Here is a 23485-nt window from a genome sequence, read left to right on the forward strand (position 1 = left end):
GTTGTTACAAATTTCCTCCATGTATGTAAGAGGATATATTGGATTGTTGATTAATTGCCAGCTCATCGAGCCCAGTCAATCTCGAATTTTCACCATAACGCACATCAAGGCACTATTGAAGCTGCCCTTGATGGATCAAAATAAAGAAGACAAACACACTTATAAACTACACTGAACCGTACTCTTTATTTCATATGTTGATGCGTACATTATCATAGCACGAACATTTTACCATGACTAGAAAATTCCAATCTTTCTTGGACATTATCTCTGAATCTGCTGACTAAAGCATATATTCTCTCAAACTTTGAGTTTGGAGATTCCAAAAAAGGTCTGAGGTCGCCCAGTAAAAAGCGATTCGCTTAATTTTAAATTAAATATAGCCCATCTTTTGTCAGATTCGTTCAATAGAGGCCTACCCGGGCACAAAAGAAATATTTTCTCTCCCTTTATTGGTCGCTATATACATTGAATACTGTATCCAATATCATATCCCAGTTAGTAACTGTAATAACCTGTCTTTTTCAACAGAGGTATGAATATTGTTCAACCACCAAAAGTAAGTTCTATCAGTTCTCTGATCGCATATTTGAACTGATATTTTCTGGAATCACCAGTACGCTTTATTACACTCGGTACAAATGTATACCGATCCAAATTTCAGCTTCACAGAGGCAAATATTCATATTTCTTGAAAAATATTAAAGCAAAATTTCATATGCAGCTTCTGTACATTATGTACTTTTAAAAGTGCATGCAGTCTGAGTACATGATATTTATAATAACAAAATTTTAAGTAGATTTCAATTGCTTTCTGATATCTGCCAGTAACCACAATAAATATCCGAAACAAAAATTCATATCATCCTCATTTCAAAAGCAAAGCAACTTGGTTTCTTTGGCAGCTTTCTCACATTAGTTTATATATTTGTTTATATTTACATGTCATCAGTTTACTTATTAACCCACAGACCCTGACCAAGGGTAGGGTCGCCCCCCATGAAACTGAGGTTTTTTCTACACTTTATCATGATATTTGATACACGACACATTTTTCATGAAATACCCTTGGTTCTACCCTGAAAAGATATAATTTTGCTCTAACCCAACGTGATCTGACTCAGATCACCATGAGCTTCACTATTCTATCAGGCAGTGATGCTCACCAGCATATGAAACAAAAAGTTTGGTCGGAAAAATCTGGTGGCAGTGAATCCCTTGAGTTGGCTTCATGAGCAACTCATCCCTTAGACACCCTGAAGCCCATTTAAACCACATTAGAACAATATTGAATCGTTCAATTTGATAGTTCAAGGTGTAAAGGCTAAAACAGGAACTCAATGCCCAAGATTTCTGCCCCAACGATACCATCATGTCCACAACGCTGAAGTATGCCCTTAAAATTGTCAGTAAACTGACCAAACATTCCAGGCTTCCATCGCAAGTGGGTAGGTCACACTTAAAAAGCCGTGGACACGATGCAATCTAGTAAACAAACAACAACAATTGAATGGCAATTTCTGTCATTCTAATATGCATGAATCTGCTCTCAGATAGGATGATGGTAATTACTTGTAAGGTTTACCAAAATATTTTCCGAAAAAGTGATTCCACTATTGTATTTGCTTTGGAGCAACATCAGTATACATTTTTAGATTCCAAGTTGAACAGCATTGGAAAAGATATAATTTGTGTTTAAGGAGAAAATATGGTATATAAGATTCTACAAAATTCGAATTTACACACAAATTAGTCAAATATCAAAACACTTGCCAAATGTCACAGAAAGAAGTAAAATATGGAAAGAATTAAAACATTATAGGCTTTTTTTCTGAGACACCAAGTATAAAACAGTCATCCTACCTCACAGCAGATTCAAAATTAACCTAATTATAATTGTGATGATAATTAAGTATGTTAATTAATCACAATAATTGCACAATGATCACAATAGTCACCGCTACTCGCCACAAATCACAGAAAACATTTGTTATATTTTTTGGGAACAAATTTCCAAAAAGTTCAATGCCCACTGATAGTGGACAACAATCCAGGCATCCGTGGAAATTTTTTTTTCGTAAATCATAATTCAATTAGAGTTTTTTTCTTAAGATGATTTTGCCCTTTTCCCTCTCAAAAAGGAACTTCAAACATAATCTATATCATAAATACTCAGGATAATTAAGCATTAACTATCCCATCTGTTTCCTACATAAGCCAAAATACATCTTCCTTTTCTGACAAAGAGAGAGACAAATTTTCAGAATACCATAGTTTATAAATTTTGATACAAATCAGAATAAAAATTTATAGCTATTTGAGAGAAAGATCTCAGAATGACATTTGCCCCATCTTGTTTTTATATTGGTACATTGTACGCTTATGACTTTGGACGAACATACATTAAGTACATGATTCACAAACGGTCCTCACATGGTCCCATACAGACGGTCACAACCAAGTCATTTCACGGGTATTTCACACCTTACACCCCTTGCCTGACCAAAATGTAGGTCATGCCCAATTAACCTTCCTATCAGGAAAGTAGAGGCTGTTCTGACTGACAGGGGTTCACAGGACTGTACCAGAAATCAGGTGTTAACTACATCCAAACAATTTTCTGGACAAGCAGTTAACTTTTCTTTTCTCTGAGAATCCAAAAACGTTTTACATTTAAAATGTTAATGTTCGTATGGCATATAGATTGGGTCATGCATTGGCTCAACCTCATTCGTGCGATAGCGATTGGGCCCTTCCAAAACCCAGACGCAAATTTCCAAGTGGTATAAATCCTTTAAATCTATGCGTAATCTTTCAGTGGATAAAGCAACGAATGCACTACAAGCTGAGTGAAGTGCTGCATCTGTATAGTTACTATTTGCACTATTGTGGGTTCAATGAGAGTTCTTTCAATATAGCCAATGCGCGCCCCAACCCACATTCACATTCTTAGCATATCAGTGTAAATGTATATTAGTGAATATGTATATGGTACAGTAAATCTGGGAACGAACAACATATTAGACAAGGTCACACACACAGAGGGTCAAGACAGGATGAGGAGGACACATATTTTTTTGTATAAATACCGGTCACAACAGAAGATTATAGATACATAAGTTTTACTTTTATCCATGGAGCACAGGCAGATCGCAAATGAACCAATGACAGAATGAGATAAATGAGATTTAAGAACCTGCAAATGAGCGATTTTAATCTTTGCAACGAGCAATTATAATCACTGCTAACTGTGACAAAAAGACCTATCATCTTCAGGCAAACAGGCAATTACTGAACTTGATATTAATCACAGGTCGAAAGTACCAGCGCTGACCACACCTAGTATCGCTCATTTGCATGGCACTTTTGTGAAATTGGTGACGGAGTTGCCAGGAATCGCCAAAGATTTTGCGGAAATATTGACGACCTCTATCTACCATGGGCAAAACAAACTAAAACCTTCAGAAAAGGTTGAACAGGTCCTTGACACATAGGAAATATCATGCCAAAGATCAAATTCTACAGATTCAGCAGAGTGGTTCAAATGAATGCAATGCCTAAACTTTTGAGAAGAGACCATTATCACAATGCAAAAACACATATTTTCCCAAAGGTTTTATGGGGATTTTGTATAAGAGTACAAATTTTATGAAGAAACATTCACAAATGGGATCGTATTAGAGCCTGCTATGAAACATTCACCGATTTTTTGAGTTATGAAGATTTCAGAAATTGGTGAGAAAGTGGCAGGAAATTTTAGCAAAAGAGTGGAATTTATTTTGGTGTGGAGACAATAATATAGAGATACATAAAACTGTGACTTCATTGTACCTGGGCAGACCAATAGAATTCTGCTCTAGTGCACATAGAAATCAAGGTCGAGTGGAAGGCGCTCAACAAACGCCGATTTATTTTCCAATTAAGTTCAACTTCAGCGCAGGAATTGATTATTCCTGTAGATGAGGTTTGAAACCAGACATTGTCAGACCAACCTTGCTCCCAGGGTTGCAACATTCCATCTTTCTTCATACAGGGAAAAGAAAGAAGGAGTAGCTGGAACCATAGAAACAAGGTCAGACCACATGACCATAAAATATTTCCCAGGATTGAGAAAGAACTCCTGACTAAATGGCGTAGGGGAATCCTACTCGAGGAAAATTTTTGAGGACCGAGGGCAATATATCATGTAAATTTCAAACACAAATTTGAGTCCTATCATGCATGTATTGATTCAGAAAATGCTACTGTTTCTTAGCTTTTATCTATAATGTAGGGTTTACCTTAATTTAATTCCAAATATTTGTTTACCACCGGAATATTAGCCAACCCTATAGGGAAAAACAACTATATTTTGAACATTTCATGGATTTTCCAAAGTTATCTCTAAACTTACCCTCAGTCCACAAAGAGCCAAAATTGGCAAAAGCATTTCCCTGTCTAAAAATGCCTTCGAAGCATTGTAGTTACAAGCACAAAAGCGTAAAATATCTATATACAGAACACTATGTACAAACGACTTGTTTACTTAATTACAACTGATTAGGTCATTAACTACTTGATGAAGTTGTTCATGATGTGAATGTGACTGATCCAGCTAGCTTGTACACATAAACAAAATACCAGCAGTAGATCTGTATTCCTGGTAAAAATTTAGGCCTGTATACAACGAAATGTGTGTTGATTATGTTGCTACCATATCAATTACTATGGTATCAGTTTGAACTAAACAATTTTCACATTTAAGATTTTGACAATGCAATCCACACATCTCTTGACGTGTAATGCATTACAACATTGAAACTAGATAAGAAGTTGCTAGGTGGCAAATTTTTTTGAACAGTTCATACAAGCTAGACCAGCTCAATAACATCCGAACCTGAACGATGGCTTTGTCTTGTTCAACTGCCATTAGCACGTGCATAAAAACATAAAAATCTTTATCAAATCAACTGAGGTAGCATGCTAAAACATATGCCAGAAAACTTCAAATGACCGATGCCAAAATGTTGCTTTGTCAAAAATCACAAAAAAAAAGTGCAAGGAAACTTTTCAAATTTTGTCACAAACCTTTCCTGTTTTTATGAAAAGCCATTTCAGCTTTCAGTTACATTTATTTATACAGAATGTAAAAAATAATGGTTTCGAACAAGACAAGAGCTAAAACATGAGGTATACATAAGTCAAAACCTTCTATTTGGTGATGTTTAGAGATGGAATGAAGTGAATGTGAAAGACCTACTCTTGTGATACAATATTAACGGAATGATATTTTCGATGGTAATTTATACTAACACACCATCCAAGATTATTATATATTTATTTCAAATGAACCATTCAAGGGAAAGTCTCATAACTGCGTTTCATCATCATTGGCATCATGAAATCTTAAAACTGCATCATCATAACCAAGCAATCATCAATGGCAGCTGTCTTTAAACTTTCAGCGGTCTTTAATTAGTTTCCCATACAATAACAATGTCTGTTTTCAATTTTCATTTTTAGCCACATCTTTGTAATCAAAGACTACTTTTCAAAATAAATTTTCACTTTTTAGTCCTCTCCGAAAAAAATGATCATGTCAAAGTATAACTTTAGTCATACTCTGTCTTATCTTTCAACTTAACGTTTTTCTGCTAATATTTGCAAGACTTTCCCTCAAACGTTTTCTATTACTGAATGGCGATTTCATACGTAACATCACAATTTATAAATAGGACTACCACACGGCGAGTTTGTATTACCCGCAAAACACAGCGAGTGATTTTCTCGCATCAAGATAAGAGCCACAGAGATTGCCTTCCGTATAGTTGTGACATCAAATGCCGAAGAATTAAGAAGCGGAGCCGCCATCTTTCTTGTCAGGCCCAGGACTCGCTGGCGCCTCCTCACTAAATAATGGATTCTTGACCTCCATTTCGCCAGTCTGGAATTAATGAAGCCAGTAATTAGATACACAGTAGGAAGGACAGATCAGTCAGGTATCTTTCTTGGCCAAAAACGCATCCTTGATCTAAGACTCCCAATAAAGAACAAAATATAATGTAGTGAGGCTTCCTTCAATCAAAACCTGACAACCCTTTTCTGCAGATTAGTACACAACCTCCAACACTAACTGGCAGCACCAGTTACAGTTCACCCAAGAAGGACAGCCAGTGCATGAAATCTTTGTCAATTCTGAGACACTTTTTGTTAACTTGATCACTTTATTTATTCCAAATTGACAGAGCTGCTGATCAACTTACCGGTGCCAATCCTGGGCACTCGTAAACAGTATAATCTCCCTCTTCGTTCTCCTCCTCTGAGTCTTCATCTGAAGCATCATGCTTCATCTCACCATTCGCTCTGGAACACAAAGGTTGCAAACATAAGACAACAAATCTATCGAATTCTTTTCAATCTAAACAACTTGGGCTTCTCGTGAGCAACTTTCTCAGTTCATATATCATATTTGTGAGTTTTGTAACTCCTTGACAAGCATTATACAAAACTCACTTCTCTAATGCGATCATCTGCTGTTTCTGATGCTGATAATGATACATCTGTACGCTCTGGGCAAGTTTACGATCAGTCGGTGACCCCACCCGGTCCTTCGTTTGTGGCCCGGTGACGCCATATGCTGGATAGTCCACCTCGCTTGAATCCTTTACATTTTTCTCTAATCTGAAGGCAGAAAGACAAGACAAATGAGAGAAGTGATGGAAAATGTTGCCCAAGATGGTCCTTTTGAAGCATTTATACCATACCAGCAATGTCGAAACACATCTTCTCTAATGTAGCATGCGTAGATAACCTTAGTGCACTGGTAACAAATTGACAATGATACATTACGGCATTCATAAGAGCATGATTCACTTCAAGTCAAACCAAAAAACTGTTCAGTTTCTATCACAATGGTGTTGGTGGGTTACAACTATCTCTATGGCGAAACTAACTATAACCAAAGCATTTACAGCTTATATTATAGAATATGGAGCTTTTTCTCCATTCAACCTACAGCCATTAACATTACCGCTTCTATTTTTGTGGAAAACAGGATCATTTGCGGCACATGAGACCTATATCAGCTTTCAGATTTACGAATATGACAAAGTTTTTGTAGGCCTTCAGCACATTTTACCAGAACCACAGCATTTAGTCGCCACATTAATGTTGAAACCACAATTAGCCGATCATTTTCTAAAAGACTATAACTATAGTCATTAAGCATGCCCATGAGCTTATCAAAATGTCATTCTGATAGACTTGTCAACACAGCCAGTCATTGGGTCAACCAAATGACAGGAACACAACGTTTTGCCCTGAACTACATTCATTGATTTAGTCTGACTATCAATAGACCTTATGATATTAATGAGTTATTTAGCGATACACCCAATTTCCAATAATCACCAATTCAAATCGATGCTTTGTTTTGTTTACTCTTTTAACCCTTTCCAGACCGGTGGCGACTGCTGTTAAATGATGGAATCAGAAATCCCCACTCCCAAATTGCGATTTTTAGTTATACTAAACAGAAACAATTCGGTATGACACTGAAATTTCTCATAATTGACCTCTATTTTTTGGACATCCCTGATGATACGTCTAACCCTCATGTTACATGGTCAATTCAGGGCCATTCATGATGTCTACTAGTTTATATCACTAAAATATTATGTAGGATAAAATGACAAGACACTAGTTCTGACCAACTGTTGACCCTAACTTTACAGAAATATGGGACACAACCGATAACTCACTCAATAATTCAAGGTCAATACTGAGACAAATCTTGCCCGCAGCTCTCAGACCTTTGCTCACGAGTCAGCCAAATCATGCACAAGATACCCGCATGGTCCTCGCAAATTCAAGGTCGACACAAAAAATTAATTGACACGGCTAATTTTCTGCCAGATTTTGTTATGTAATAAACAATACATAATCAAGGTTGAAAAGAGGTGAAGGAATGGCATGGATTACTGTCATCAGTATGAATATTTCTTGGTTTGTACATGTATAATGAATGCACCAAAAACAACTACGGGACCTTGAAGATTTTTGGTTTTAAAGAAGCCACATTGGACAAGTGACACTTGACTCACTGACAAGTGATGCCTGGTCAGACCCAACTTTTGGCGAAGACTCCAAGCAGGTCTCTTCATCTTTCTCTTCATGCAAAATCATAAAGAGCGTCATTCATTTACACGCCATTATGATCATGCGCAAGTCTTTTCATATTCACAATCATACGTCGAAATAAATAAATGCCAGTTGCTAATGCCAGGTTTTACCACATTACTATACCACAAACTTCAGTTGATCATGACAGTGATGAGCAATAATCATACCCAACCCATGCAGCCAAATGAAACACACTGAGTGACCTTGCAATTTTTGGTGTAATTTTTGTTGTAATTTCCAGTGAATTGACTTTGTCATATCAAAACTTGCTGGGTATATACCACCATCACTGTTAATACATCAAAGGCGAGTGGCTGGTAGAACTGATGGACCAGGTAATGGGAAATGTGTGGTTAACTTCCTTCAATTTCCTCTACATTTGTATGACTTCGCTACGCCTCGGAAGGAACTTGCTGAGCATATGGTGACAGTACACACATCCCGCATCCCCGAAAAGCCCTCACCATCAGGAGATAGTGTGGTTGCTATGGCAACTAGTGTATACTTACTTATACCAACACACTCCTGCTGCAATAAGGCCGACTAGACCAGCGGCACCACAACCTGCCATGATTACTGAAAAGAAAGAAAGTGATACCTTGTGAGAAGTGAGACTATGGGAGAATAGCTATCAAAATTGGCTCCAACATCATGTTTTAAACAAACTCCATTACTGGGTTGACTCAATACAATTTGACCTCAGCAATCAAGACACTTCCCTATTATAAGACAGCATTTGTCAGTTCCTGTTTAATAGAGAGGTTCTACTGTCTTTTGCTGGAGTGAGTAACTATATCAGCTGTAAGCAGAGAGAAATACCAGGACGCATACGAAAGCTGTACTTAATCATTTGGAATAAATTTCTTCATTTTCCGATGCATCTAGTATAACCTCCTACACACAGGAACTGTATACTGAAAAAAATACTGATGGTCGTCAGAAATTCCTGTCACTCCTACACTAAGGGAAGTCCCAATCCTAGTTGCACTTTAATCTGAATCTGACCCAAATTTCTCCCATTCCTTAAACGTACCAATAACAACCATGATCACAGCTGTTTAACAAAATATCCATACAGAGCTGACCTTTCCTCATAACACTCCCCACCTCATGTCGCCATTGGATACAAGTTTTCCGAATCTGAACACACCAGAGAATCCTTGTTCTAGATCCTCTACGTGGAAGCCCTGCTTTTATGCTTGCAGGTCCATGTCTAGTCTTTATACATATCGTTCATGCCGGCTATTCTAATCACAGTACCGTCTGCAACATGCCAGTTATGGGGGTACTGCCTGCATAATTTTTCGTTCATTATTTTCTGCACAGATACTTCACTTACGGGAGATTGCCATTAGAAAAGGTCATCAGAAGTACTTGTTTTATTCTAAGAGGGCAATACCGTGACCCTTCACCGATTTGTCAGATGACTACTAGGCCGACATCACCAGTCCTCTCTGACGGTGGTTACCATGTGCGTACCAATGGATGCAACCCTTTCAAATTTTAAATCCATAATAACTTACAAGCTAAAGTCCCAGCAGCCATTCCAGCATGGCTTCCAGCGCCTGCTCCGACACCCGACCCAGCATCATTCCCCCCAGGGTGCTGCTGTACTGCTTGGTGTTGAGGTTTGCCGTCAGGTTTGTTTGTTGTTTTTGTGGCAGTCGGTGTCGCAGCTGGAAGAAGAAACAGGAAGAAATGCAAAGGACTTCGATAAGGAGAATTGTTAAACCATGGGGGGGGGGGGGGGGTTATAGTCATCACCCATATGAAAGAGAAATATTGTCTTATCCCCCTAGCCTAGTCAAGATCACCACCCACTGTGTGCCCCAAAGAAAATTATGCAAATCCAGTGGAAAACAATCCAAAATCAAATGACTTCATCTCAGACAATGATTACTCCAGCTGTTACACTACAGGCACCCCAAATCTTCATCATCTCAACGCCTGGAAACAGCTTGCATATTGTGATGAGACATTCTTAGCCTACTAAATTGACTTTTATAGATTGATGGAATGATGAATCAACTAGTTATAATAATGTCCTCATCTTTTCTGTCACACAAAGAAGCGAGCAGGATGGTTCCACTTAGACACACACCTTCTCCCTAAAAGTATATACTGTCTCTCATTTTTCGAAATACCAATGCTAAATTTCAATGCTAAATCTAGCTCAGTTCTCAAGCTTATACAGTATAGCTGCATTTATCAGAAATTTGACAGATAAATCCTGGAATTACGACACTTGTCGCTTCTACCAGCTAATCCTCTCATATTCCATGTACAATAAACCCCTGCTTTCATTCCTGGCAACATCCACTCCGAGTCACAAAAGGCATGTATTTTGGATTATCAGTGACGTGAAAAGATTTTATAAACCAACACTGTGGTGTCTTTTTCAGTCATTACACAATGTTAGCTTCAAAATAGCTTTCTCATTTTCAGTTTTAGAACCAGGGATGCTGCTTCCTGTACTTTTAAGTTTGAAAGTTGCCAGCCCATGAGCTACATATATCCAGTTTGAGGAAACTGAGACATGGTCTAGGGTCTCTGCTACAATACTGCTACAGTATGACATGATATTGTTAGCGTATCCAATTTACTGGTTAGGAAACAAAGTTTTTTTCTTTGAACTGAGACACAGCCTGACTTGGTTCAGATATGACCCTTGCTACAGAAAAATATGCTAGAAATTGGCTGATACGAAGTTGAGAGTTCTTTGGGAATGCCAAGTAACCAAATCACACCAACTACAACCTACTTAAACTCTTCTATCATTTGAACTGTAGGAAATGCCTGGTATAAATCATAGGCCACAGGGGCACGCAGTCATGTCATCAGGCTTATTTTTATGCTAGAGTGGGTGTTTGTGACAGACGATCACCCTTTTTATGTTTGAGAAGTCTAGGGTTGGTTCATCAAAAACTACCTCCTGCAGATATCAGATTGGTCACATGTCGGAACATCACCCTTCTCATCCTTGGGTCATGCAAGAGGGAATGATTGCTCTGACCTGTGTTTGGCCAGAATGACCAACTTGTCCCAAGATAGGGGTCAGCAATCAAGCTACGTAGCATACATTGTTATAAACCCTTCCCAGCAGCAGATAATTTCCTCCATAATGAAAGAGGAAATAATGTCTAGTGTCGATGACTGTCACTAATTCCCAAGATATTACTGACTTCCCTTTGATATAGGGTCTGCAAAAGGTTTCACAATTGCACTTATCATGGATATCATACAAGCCAAAGGTTGGCCATCAGAGAGTAGCTGTCACCTTCTGGTGAGCCACAGCTTGGACATTCTGACCCGATGGCCATAGCATGCCTGGATTCACCTGAAGACAACACCAGATTGGGTCAGACACATTTGGACATGACTGAATTGATTCTTAAATTCAATCTTTTAAGCTGTTAGAAAATTTGGAGGAAAGTCCAAAATAGAAAGGACCTGATAAATTTAGGTTAAATTAAAGGTTTTTTCCCACAGAAATCATGTAAAGTCTGCAGCTGCCGATGTCTCTTCTGACTTCTCCTTCGTTTTTCTTCCTCTTTTATTCCATTTGAAGAATATCAGAAATAGAAACATCATGACGAAAATAGAACATCATCAGTTCCGATGTCACAAACAGAACAAATGGTGAGGTGGCAGTATCGCTTTTCCTTCAGCAAGATCAGCCATATGATCATATTCACATTATCGCCTTATAGCTAAATGGAATAAACTGCTGATAGACACAATAAGATTTGTATAATGTGATCTCAGCTTCCAGAAGTCGCACTGATCAACTGGGATGGCCATTAGTCATGTTAGTGGTCATCATCCTGTGACATGGAGTGTAAAGGAAAAAGCCTGCTGGCAGCTGGTGGATGAGGAGGGGACCAGTCAGGGTAACTCATAACAAGTCTTTAATTACGCCTGGGTTGCCCAGCAAGATAGAGACAGAATTTTTATTCGGGTAAAACACAGAACATGTAGGCTTGAATGTTCTTTGATGTGTCTGACCAAAAGCGTTACATTTAAGGGGTGCAGTTGATGATGTTGATAATTGTTGTTATCCTCTAAGATTTGTGTCTAACAGGTTTCAAAAGAGGTTGTGGTTGTGGCATTGTAAACCTCGACTAAAAATGTTACATTCATATTACACCAGAACACCTCCGCACAATCTTTGTGTTTCCATGCCTTGAAGGAGGCCCTAGAAACACAGCCATTAGTGTGTGGGCTCCTCTTGTTGTCTCGCTAAATGTCAAATAATCCCACTCCAGGTAACATCAAGGGTAATTTTTGTAAAGGATTTGCTTTCACCTCCTGATATATGTCGCAGGATAACCTGAGAATCATCTAAGTCTCAATATCAAAATGCCAATGTTTGAAAAATATGACAGAAAAATGATTCACATCAACTTTTGTTACCAGCTTTGTGGTGTCAATGCAGCTCTCAATGTGAAAGACAACCATTAGACATCAGAATCACAATGCTTTTGATCCGGTTTTTCATAATTTTCGAAGAGCACTCTTCATGTTCTGATTTAATTTGTTTCGAGCGCTCAATGCTGTCTGTTAACAGGTTATGGAAATGATTATACATTTTTACATATTCTACATCAGCATTTCATAAGGGGATATAGTTCCCCAGACTCATTTAAGGGGACACGCCCCCCTGCCCCCCCACCATGGAGGAAACCCTGAAACGTGTTCTCACCATTTGGGTCCGGTGCTTTAACATCTGCCTTCACATCTGGTGCCTTCCCCAAGTCATTACGAAGAGCCAAATTATCTATTACACTATCATCACTGCTGGCGCCAAATTTTTCTGAAACGAGAAATATATGCGACATGAGAGACATTCAAAAGTTGAAATCAATATAGGAATTGAGTTGATGGCCACAGTCAGTTTCCATGGATTTCGGAAAAGCTGAAAAGATTGAAATTTCAACACGTAATAGAAAACACTGATCAACAGATCAGGATTTTGTTCGTTGCCCGTCGTAGAAAAAAAAAATTTGTTTATTATAGTGTCACCCCTCAAAATAATTGTTAACAGTGAAACAACGTCAATCTTTGGTCAATCAGGATGTATCTCCTCTTAAAGACAATACTTTGATAAGCCACCAATCACAACCTCAGACAGCTGTAAGGGTGTGCTGGACATAGGCCCTGGCCACAGATGTATCTATGTCATCATCGCCAGGCAACCATCGATTTTAGCTTAAATTCATTGATTTTGGATTTATCAAGACAGGCCTTGTTGATGAATATTTCTAAAGATGACCTGGCAGAGATTAGTGGCATGACAACCAACAAAGAATTGGGCTAAGCATACTGTGATTGTCCTACTTCATGGGGTTGGGCTCAGCACTTAATCGACCAAAAGTGACACCTGCCACAATACTTGATTTTTATCACATAACGTGCAACTGCAGCAATAAAAATATTGCTAGTCTATGGTACACTTTGACACCTAAAGTTTTCCTTTTTAGAAATACTTCAATGATTGATGTGTCAAAGATTTTCAATTATAATTTAATTAAACTCTTTATCTGCTAATCACTGAGGAAACATGCTGCAAATTTTCACATTATTCTGTGTTGATGCTTGGACTATTAAATACAGTAGCTATTGACACCAATGACGCTTTTCTCAGTATGAAGCCATTCATGATGCCTTTCAAATGAAACCAGTATGATCTGCCAGCATTATGGAAAACCTCTTCAACATTCTGCTTCATTTGAAATTTAGATTCGATGAAATTTACATACCGGTACATTATACTGTCGATATGTGTGTGTATGAGCCCTTTGTTGATATTGGCAGTCTAGTTCATTGTTTAAAGTGCGCGATAATGGTGGAAAAAATACTTGGCATTTGAGTATCGGTAGCTGAGATGAGTAAAGATGTTGTCGTGAGTCAAGAATAAATTTTCATTCAAAACTCTATTCAATTACAAAAGGGCACAACTAAATGTCAGAAGTAACAGAGTGATATTTGACACTGCTAATGTTTATGCTTTGCAATGCATTGCTATGCTGATGATAGAATCACTAAGAGTTTTCCTCCAAGTTCCGCACAAAGCCGCTAAAGTGAGAGCGACTGAAAGTTTCATGTCTCACAGAAGTCAGTTTTCACTTACTTCACATGCATCAGCAGTAATTGCTAATCTTGTACGCTGCCTTAGACTTAATGGTGCAAACAGCAGAATGCTTTTCAATTATGGCAGGATCCAAATCGAGAAGCTATGTTCAAAGATTGCTACAGGCAAAAGAGTGTCAGACTAATCATATTCATAGCCAACCTCGTAGCTAAAATGATGAGGGTTAATACAGGTGCCCATCTCCATCAATGATGAAACATCACATATTTTCGACACACATGGACTCTGCCCACAGCGACTGTCATTTGCACCAATTTCAAGCGCGAGAGATGTTCAAATTCTCTCCACTCATTCCACCACCAAAGTTTATAAAAATCAATTGACGCCGGTGCCAGTGGCCAAATATGCCTTCACCCATAGCAACTCAAAATATGATGGCAACTACGTAAATACATTCTGTGTGTATACGGATATTATGGCAATTTTGATCAATATGGTACAGAGATCCCGTTAAATAGCTGGAATGAGATGGACTCCATGAAGTGCATGCTACTTTGCTGAATGTCAGTTGGGCCTCAGTTATTTGGTTAACTGGTCTGATGATACTGATGTTAGTTCATTTCCTTTTTACCCAATACAGTGGGGAAGCTTTGCTGCAGCATTCGACTAGCAATAAAGTGATGTACTTAGTTTTGCAGTTCCATTTTTTTAACCATAATTTGAAAAGAGGAAATCCTATGGAAGTTTATGATACATGTTACTGAACTTTTAATTCTCAGCTCATTCATAAGGTCATTCAAACTTATTATCATTATCATCGATAAAGTCATTTTCCCACACAGGTTTACTAGATTCCATTGGGTCCAGATTACACAGACCCAGTGTCTATACATTGATGTCTGCTAATAATACATCACTGCATATTCCACACGAATTTCTGCAGCTGTGCCCTCAATGGGATCAATGATTTCAAATCAATATGCAAACACCTCTACTGTACAACACCTCCTTTCTAAAGCACAATATTAAGCTGGTCATCATCATTCGGTTGTAATTTGATACTGCCCACAGAATACAAATTGAGGAGCAGTGCGAGCCAATCTAATCTGGTGGATCTTTACAGCACTCTCCATGTTCAATAAAGACAAGTGTGCTTCAAAAGTGCATGCAGTGAGGTCCTGGACACGTCCTTTAACGAACAGTTCATCCCGAACAATGGACTATAATAACTTTATCTACCTTTGTCCAAGCAAGAATTAATAAGGACTCATCTTTAATAAAACTTGGTCTGAGGTATAAGGTTTTGAGTGCAGTGCCGGTCCAGCGGTCCTTGGACACATGTAGTTCAGACTTTGATATTTCTGATGGAATGTAACATTTTGTTGAACTGCAGCATTTTCTGTTGCCAAAAATTCCAATTTTTTGGGTGAAATTACAGTTCTTCCTACAGGTAAAAGGGTCAGCGGGGCAAAATGCGACCCCTGGTTCATCGAATTTTGCATGCAAGTATAAGGTAATGCAGTTGATTCCAGGCATTCATTTACACTATGTCTGTGTCAAATGTGCAGTAGATTCCATGCACAAGTTCACTTGGACCTAGCTGCTTCTACAGTATGGCGCCAGGTACACGATTACGGCAACATCCAGTGTTATATCAGATGGAGAGAAACAAAAGCTCATTCTGTCCAACAATTGGCTATGACGTGAGTGGAATGACTTCGCCCATCTGTTACCATAATGGGTTTTGATCAAATAGGTGCAAGTCGATAGCAACACTAGAAATCAACTTGTGACAACTTCAGATAAAATCATAGCTTTTCAATTTTTTTTATTGGTACTTTGTGCTAAATTGCCGAAATCAACAGTTTTCATCTGCCTATACTGATCCCGAACAAGCGATTTCTATTGCTGTATAAACCTGAGATGGAGCTGCGACAACATGATGATCATGACTGTGATTGGATATTGGCCGCTGACTGGTTGAATCACAATCAATCGTCATGTAGTCATGGCTACATAGCAGGTTGGAGTTTTTCCTCAAAATGACAGAGGACAGGTCATGCGGTCACAACACTTGACATAACTTCTCACCAGGAAGTGATAACAGCACTTCAACATTGACTTCTCACTAGAAAATGTCTATGTCTGTCAGAACATGAACAAACTCTAGTTTCACCGATCTAAGAAAGCTCATTATTTACAGCAATGTTGACTATAGACCAAGCTAGGATATGACTGTAGTCTTTATACATTCTTAGAAATATTCAATAAAACAAAAGTGATAGGTTTTTGAAAACAGAATTGAGCTGGAGAATGTTTTTTGTCTCATCAGAACAGGCAAGATTGACCACTCTAAAAGCCAATGTCGGCACACAGACAACCATAAAACCAACTTAGCAATGAGGCCTATGCATGAGCCTGGCATCTGTTAAGGACAAAACGTCAATAACAAAATGGAGTTTTGACTTCAGCTACACCTACCTCCATCAATCCGATCAAGAGCGAATCCAAAACATATTTGAAGTAGACAAACAAGAAATACTAGAAAGAAGACACGTATATTATCCTCGCTCATAGCTAAGCCATAAAGAAAGTCAGAAAGTAGTAGAAAATCCCATTTTTGTAGAAGTTCATTTTAGCCCATAGAAGTCATCTTCATTCACGGGCCACAGGCATAAAAGTAAAATTCACTGCAACAGCTGGAATTGTTCAGTGCCGGGACCAATCAATTTATGCAATGCATTATGGGTGTGGAGTGCATGGATATGTAAGTAAAAGTACATAAATAGGGCAGACTTCAATGCATATATTGACAGACTTGATTAGTTTGGCCTAGAGTGATAAATGTGGGGTTTTATCTAGTTGTTATGTAATTGACGGGTAACTTAAACGATTGGTCACATTGTGTATGATAATGACATACCTCATGCATGTCATGAAAAGTGCTAATTATCTGTAACATTAGGGGAAACGGTGCGTGTCGAGGTAAAATAGCTCATTCTGGCAAAAAAAATCATGTTGTGGGATCCTTGCCTGATTGGTATGGTAAAGCTGAAAGAATTTTAAAATTTAGCTTGAATTTTAAAATTTAGCTTGAATTTTAAAATTTAGCTTGAACAACAAAAAAACAAACCAACCTGTTTTTATACAATGGACCATATGGCTATACGTCCCTTGGTATAAATAGCCGACTCATAAAATGGGACATGCACCAAATACGAAGGGTCATTCTCGCTATATGTGTGTCCATAAAAGTATCTTTCTAGTTTAGCTACTCCTTCACATGCCCTGGAAGACTGTGGGATAAGCAGAGCAAGGAGAGGCCCATGGAAAGCCCTATCTGACAAACTTTACTTACCTTGAGTAATAGCATGTGCAGTTATCCGGTAATCAGAAAAAAAGAGACAGACAAGACATATTCCAAACACGATCATCCACGAAGAAGAGGCAGCCATTTTGATCTGTTTTGATCCCAACTTAGGTGTCAATTAAACAAAGAATGTATTTCCCAAACACAAACCATTCTTATGAAAACTTGTATTTGTTAAACACCTGAATATCTTTTGACTGTCTATGATTTCATTTAATCCAGATGGCCTAAAGTAGTATACTGGCTCAACTTTATCTCAGAGGAAAAATCAAAAGACAGAATTTTTGAACCAAACCCAAGATTGACAAATCCCAACGCACTGACACAATCCCAAACAAAATTATCATAGGTCCTATAGCAAACGATTATCATGAGCTTAGTGCCTGAAGCACGAAATGTAAGGAACCAGAATTAGGTCTTGCTGGGACACAAGATAACACTGAACTTGCTTCCAGTACGGTTTTAAGCTTTAGAGACACAGATCTTCTCATGGCACATATAACGCTGGGGGCCGAGAACTGACAGATCGCACCTCTTATTAAAGGTGTCATAGCACCTCTTTTTATAGGTGTCATATGTAATGCGCATCGACAGAAATATATTAACAGGTAAGAAGCACTATATATATGATTTCTGGGATGTACTCTCCCAGCGTGAGTAAAGTTGCCAAGGGAGATAGCACTCATTTTGTACCATAGAGAGATGAGTGGTGTAGTTTTTTCATCATTGGCCACATTATGAAAGATTGACTGCAATATATGTTATTTGATTAAACTTTAGTATGTTGATGTCAAAAGGACACGACAGCTAGCCCACAAGAGCTGGGGTTGATCAAAACTCTATGAAAACAATTCATGAAATACCATGTCTTTGTACACAGAATGCCCAGCAGCTTTATGTGTACCCAGGATCCAATAAGCCTCAGCATTGGCGAATAAAGATAAACATCCTGCTTAGGCAAATCGCTGCGTAATTCCATTATTTTCTAATATTTCAACCTGCCCGAGGTTATGTCAAACGCATGGCGACACGTTAGCCTAAACACGCCAGAGGAAATATCAAAGGAAATGAGACGACATAATGAGACATATTGCCATATCTATAGCTTAACGCTTTCTGGTTAGGTTTTCGTCACAAAGTCATTTTGATAATATTAATGACAAACCTAGATTATTCAGTGTGACTTTTATTTTGCTTGTCCATCGTGATTTCAAATCTGAAAGGAAGGTACATGTCTCATTATTGATAATACACACACATCTCAAGCTAATTCTCATAACTTTTGTCAACTTTGACCATCAATTTGAACGTGAACCATTCATTACAGGATACAGAGGTATGATTCTGATTGTATGAGAAGAGTATATCAAACCACCTGCCAAATCAAAAACTTTACAAATTGATGGACATTCTCTGTTCTAGGATTGGTCTGATCATGACATAATGATAAGGCATGATTTACAATCAGGGGGCATGATAATGCGATGATATCTCACATGCTATCACAAAATGCCATATGCTTCTTGCCCAATTCCACCCCCTGGTTAACAATACAAAATGCGATCTTATCAGTTCTGCTTCCCTTTACACAACCACCAAAGCATAATGCACCAAATATGAATGTACCGGTCAGACAAACCTTACCTCTTTTGATTGCTTCGAAACCTGCCAAGGCTGCCCTCAGATTTTCTGTAAAAATAGAATAGCAACATATTTTTCACAGTCAGTTTGTAGTCAAGTGGTGTTATGTATGCTTTCGAGCCATCGACTTTTGCTCAGGGGCTGGTGTTTCAAATATCAGTAGAAAAGAGTCTTCGGTTTTGTGGGTGTTTTGTCTGACAGGTTTGTTTGTGTTTGTTCACATGACAACCAGCCATAACTGGTTCCCTGGGACTCCCTCAGCATCCTTCTCTCATTTACATGCTAAAGATCCATGTATTCATATATGCACGAACCCATTTCGTAACAGGAGTATTACACATTGTTTGCACTGCCCCATAGCATACTGGACACAGGCCTGTCCCATACAACTCCTGCCATCTCGCAGTGATTAGTAGAACTAAACAAAACAAATTAAAACACAACTACGGAGTATAAAATCACCTCCAGAGATCAGGTCAATGTTAGCTCTAACGTCTCGGAGAGGACAACTTTATATCGCCGCTTACTCTTGATGGCCGGTATGGACCTATCTTGACTATTTTCATCGCAGAGCCTCCGGATTCAGGTTCAACAAACGTCTGAGTGTCATTGTATCATTTTGGCATATCACACTCACGGGGCCTTGTCCAAGGTCATCTTTAACACGAGACCAACCCGTTCCCTACCTGATCTCACACATTTCCCTCGATCATTGGCAAGATATCCCACAATGCAGCCTCCACACTCCTCCTCACCATCCCGGCACTGATATCGCTTGAGTATTTTACATCGGAGGGGGTCACACTGTCTGTTGAGTGATTGTGAGTTGAATTGGTAGTGAGAGAAGACATCTGAAAATAGTAAGATGACAATCAGAATTTGAGGAATAACAAACTTCTTCAGCACATGGTTTATTTACCTAATGACATATCTCAGTTCACCATTGCTAACATAGATCAGTTCTTTGCGGCTTAGATGGATTACGCAATTTAGAACTCTGAGAATGGGACGGCTGTTACACTTTAAAACCTGTTGCGGTACATGTACCTCATTGCTTTATTGGGGAATGGATAGTCAAGTACAGAGGTTCATGATAATGAGCCAAGATAAGACTCCTTGAAGATATACTGGCACCAGACAACACAGCACCCCTGTCACATCCAATAGAAAACTGGAAATATTTCATACCATCAGGAAGACTAAATCATCAGAATACATGGAATAGGGAATCGAGAGACAACTGGAAGCGGGGCAATTTCAATTTTCTCTTTGCATTTGGTAACCAGTCAATTAGTTTTTCAGTTAATCATAATCACCCACCAGAGCAACATGCAAGAGTTATTTTTAAACAAGCCGACTGAAGAAACATAGCAATATCGATTTTTGCTGCGAGCCATTTAGGGTTCTAAGAAGAATCTATATGTCTCTGCTTTAGCATTTATTAGCACTGGCTGAGATCTGCAATAATTTGTTTGGTCCGATCATGAGGCAACTACAGTATTTCTACGGTGATTCATGAGTGCACAACAGGGATAGCCCTCGGTCATCGCATCATCCACCACACATCGTCCACCGACGTGCAATCCAGGACAAGTACAGTTAACGCTCATGAAAACCTAATTCCACCGTCATGTATGCATGTGCGAGGTTGGGGTTAGACCTCATTGATTCCCAATTAAAAGACTTCATTGATCGCCAATCAAATTACTGACCAACTGAAATATTAAGTGGGTTTAGATGCTGAAGCAGGTAGTACCGTGTGCCTTGTCACAGTGCGACAACACTCCATGGAGGTACTCTACTTAGACCGGAAGAGGCGTTATAATGATGTAATCAAAAAGTGAAGAGAAAATGTGCTAGTCAGACTCGTCACTGGCTTACAAAATGGTTACAAATATGAAACAGCGACCATCAGAAATTATCTTTGTGGAAGGAAATATAGTCCTTCGGTGAATGAACTCTTTCATCTAATTCACTCACAGAAAATCGCACCCACCCCCTGAGAGACATTGTCATTGATTACATTGCACAATCATGTCATTTATTCATTGGCTCAGCTCGTACTCAGAAGGAATATTGCGAATGATTGATCAGGACTAGCGGGGTGAAAGAACATCGTAGCGATCGCATTGCAAGCTCATTCAGAGATGTCACCACAGCAACCACATGGCAACATTAGACGCTTGTATCAATGCCTTTCATAATCGCAGATAGAGCAATCACGCATACACCATTAGCTAGCATGACTGTCACTGCTGAGAGAGAATTTTTACAGAAACTTAGTGGCGATAGAAAAATGTCTTAGACGAAACGCGTTAGAAATTACAGCAGCGCATATAGACTTATTTTGATTTTTTTCTTCACTTGACTGATCTTTCATTCAGTCTGGCTGCCCTTACAATACCCTAAGATTATCTGGGTTCATTCTGGATACAAACCCTGGCTCACACATTAGCAGTAAAATGTTGTAGGCAATTTTTTCAGGGTAAGGTCCTTGTACTGCGTGTGAGGACACCATTAGATCACTGCGTGTGTAACCCCCATAACAAACCTCACCATGAGACGCTTATGTTTTCTCAGTGGCCAAGACCAATGAGATGACATACGATACATGGCAGCTGTTGCTATGGAAACACAGAACCAAATGCATGAAATTGAATCGCGATCATGTTCTGTGAGCGTAAATGGTGATACGTTACTTATTATGAAGAGGACGCAATGAGATACCGAAAAAAAGTAAAATGTTTATCATTCGAGTCGAGAAATATCAGGAAAACTACATCAATTTTAGGTTTTACATGAATTATATAAAGGACTTGAATGATGCTACTAAGTGGCATTGGACCCAAGACCTTCTGATCACATGTCCAACACTCCTCCATTGTACCACAATGTAAAAGCTAAATGAAAATGCAAGTGTACCCAAAAAGCAAAGCAAGCCTTAAAAAGCACAAACAGCTATTTTGTAACACACACCAATTTACCAAACATTAGCTAGTTATAAAGGAAGCCAAAAAGTATCTTGTCATCTAAAACCTTTACCAATGAAGACAATAAACCTCTCCTGAACATATTCACCAGTCCTTGTCTTATAGTCTGGCCAAACCAAATAAGAAGCCAAAACAAAACCTTCAAGACAATGGTCACAAATCAGAAATCGCATTGACTATGATATACCAGATAGCTCTGATGATTTTTATTGAAATAAGTGATACAGACATATATTTTCAAGGGAGCATATCTTTTTTAGTAATCAGGGGCTCACTTTTATAACCCACTCTCAGTTTGAGACACCTGCAAGGTGAACTTACATTAATTTGTCACACAATATGACCAAGAACCTGATATGAGAAAACAAAGCCTTTCACCGCAAAAATCAAATGTTCCCACTGAGACACGGTTTATTCCCATTTCGCCATTTCCCGCTTCACATTATCACATCTTGAAATACCCATACAATGTAGTTTGTTCCATTTAGGCTTGCTTGTTTTAAAATATCGCTCTAGATTTCCACAATTCTCGCTGGTTACTGAGGTTTGTCTTAAGACGTGATAATGTACTTGTAAGCCCATAGAGTACATCAGAAACTAATAACGAGCAATGCTATTAGTTTCCGAGTATGATATATGAAATGAATCACTCAGCAGCTTAGAAAAGTCATCATCTTACCACCTCTCTGACCATGGGCTGTCAAAATGTCTTGATATATAGGACTAACCCCACATCAGTGTACAATTTATATACAATACATAACACTTCGTCCCGTTATCCATTATCGGCATCGCTGTTCCGCTGAGCATAATCGTTGAAATTTCACTGGAAATAACGTCATGATGGACGTAAATAGGATAACGTGATGATAAGACATCCGAGGCAATATTAGGATTTCTGATATTACACAAAGGTCTCACTGCCAGAACTGGCTGTATATGAAATGTCAAACAGCCATGCACTGTCAGCTTGTGTAGACTCACTGGTAGTTCATGGATAAGAAAGGGTTGGGAAAACCAACACATCTGACATATTTACCATATTTACCACCGGTTTTCACACAAACTACAACACTGATATACACAAAACTTACCTGGTACCGACACCAGGAAAGCCACAAAGATAAAGGTGAGAAACATAGCTTTCCAAAGCTTGGCTGGGATGAGAAAACAGTGTTTTTCAGAGATTCATTTCTAGGATCTGCTCATACTCCATCCCTTTAAATGTCTACA

General features: G+C 38.6%; 1 protein-coding gene across 2 annotated transcripts; it reads right to left on the minus strand.

The window, feature by feature from the left end:
* Window positions 1-159: 159 nt before the first annotated feature.
* LOC135501112 (neural proliferation differentiation and control protein 1-like) lies at window positions 160-23480 on the minus strand. 2 transcript variants are annotated; one of them, XM_064792917.1, is made up of 9 exons: window positions 23347-23480; window positions 19949-20113; window positions 19266-19310; window positions 12863-12973; window positions 9684-9836; window positions 8670-8736; window positions 6493-6660; window positions 6243-6342; window positions 160-5923 (listed from the first exon to the last, which is right to left on the minus strand). In XM_064792917.1, exons 1-9 carry the CDS (start codon window positions 23390-23392, stop codon window positions 5831-5833), a joined length of 948 nt encoding a protein of 315 aa, XP_064648987.1. In that variant the 5' UTR covers window positions 23393-23480; the 3' UTR covers window positions 160-5830. The 2 variants fall into 2 exon arrangements, with proteins under 2 accessions (XP_064648987.1, XP_064648988.1); XM_064792918.1 differs by lacking the exons at window positions 19266-19310; window positions 19949-20113; window positions 23347-23480 and adding an exon at window positions 16733-16932.
* Between the last annotated feature and the right edge of the window lie 5 nt (window positions 23481-23485).

Source organism: Lineus longissimus, chromosome 17, assembly GCF_910592395.1.
Source record: "Lineus longissimus chromosome 17, tnLinLong1.2, whole genome shotgun sequence".
NCBI classification, from domain to species: Eukaryota; Metazoa; Nemertea; class Pilidiophora; order Heteronemertea; family Lineidae; genus Lineus; species Lineus longissimus.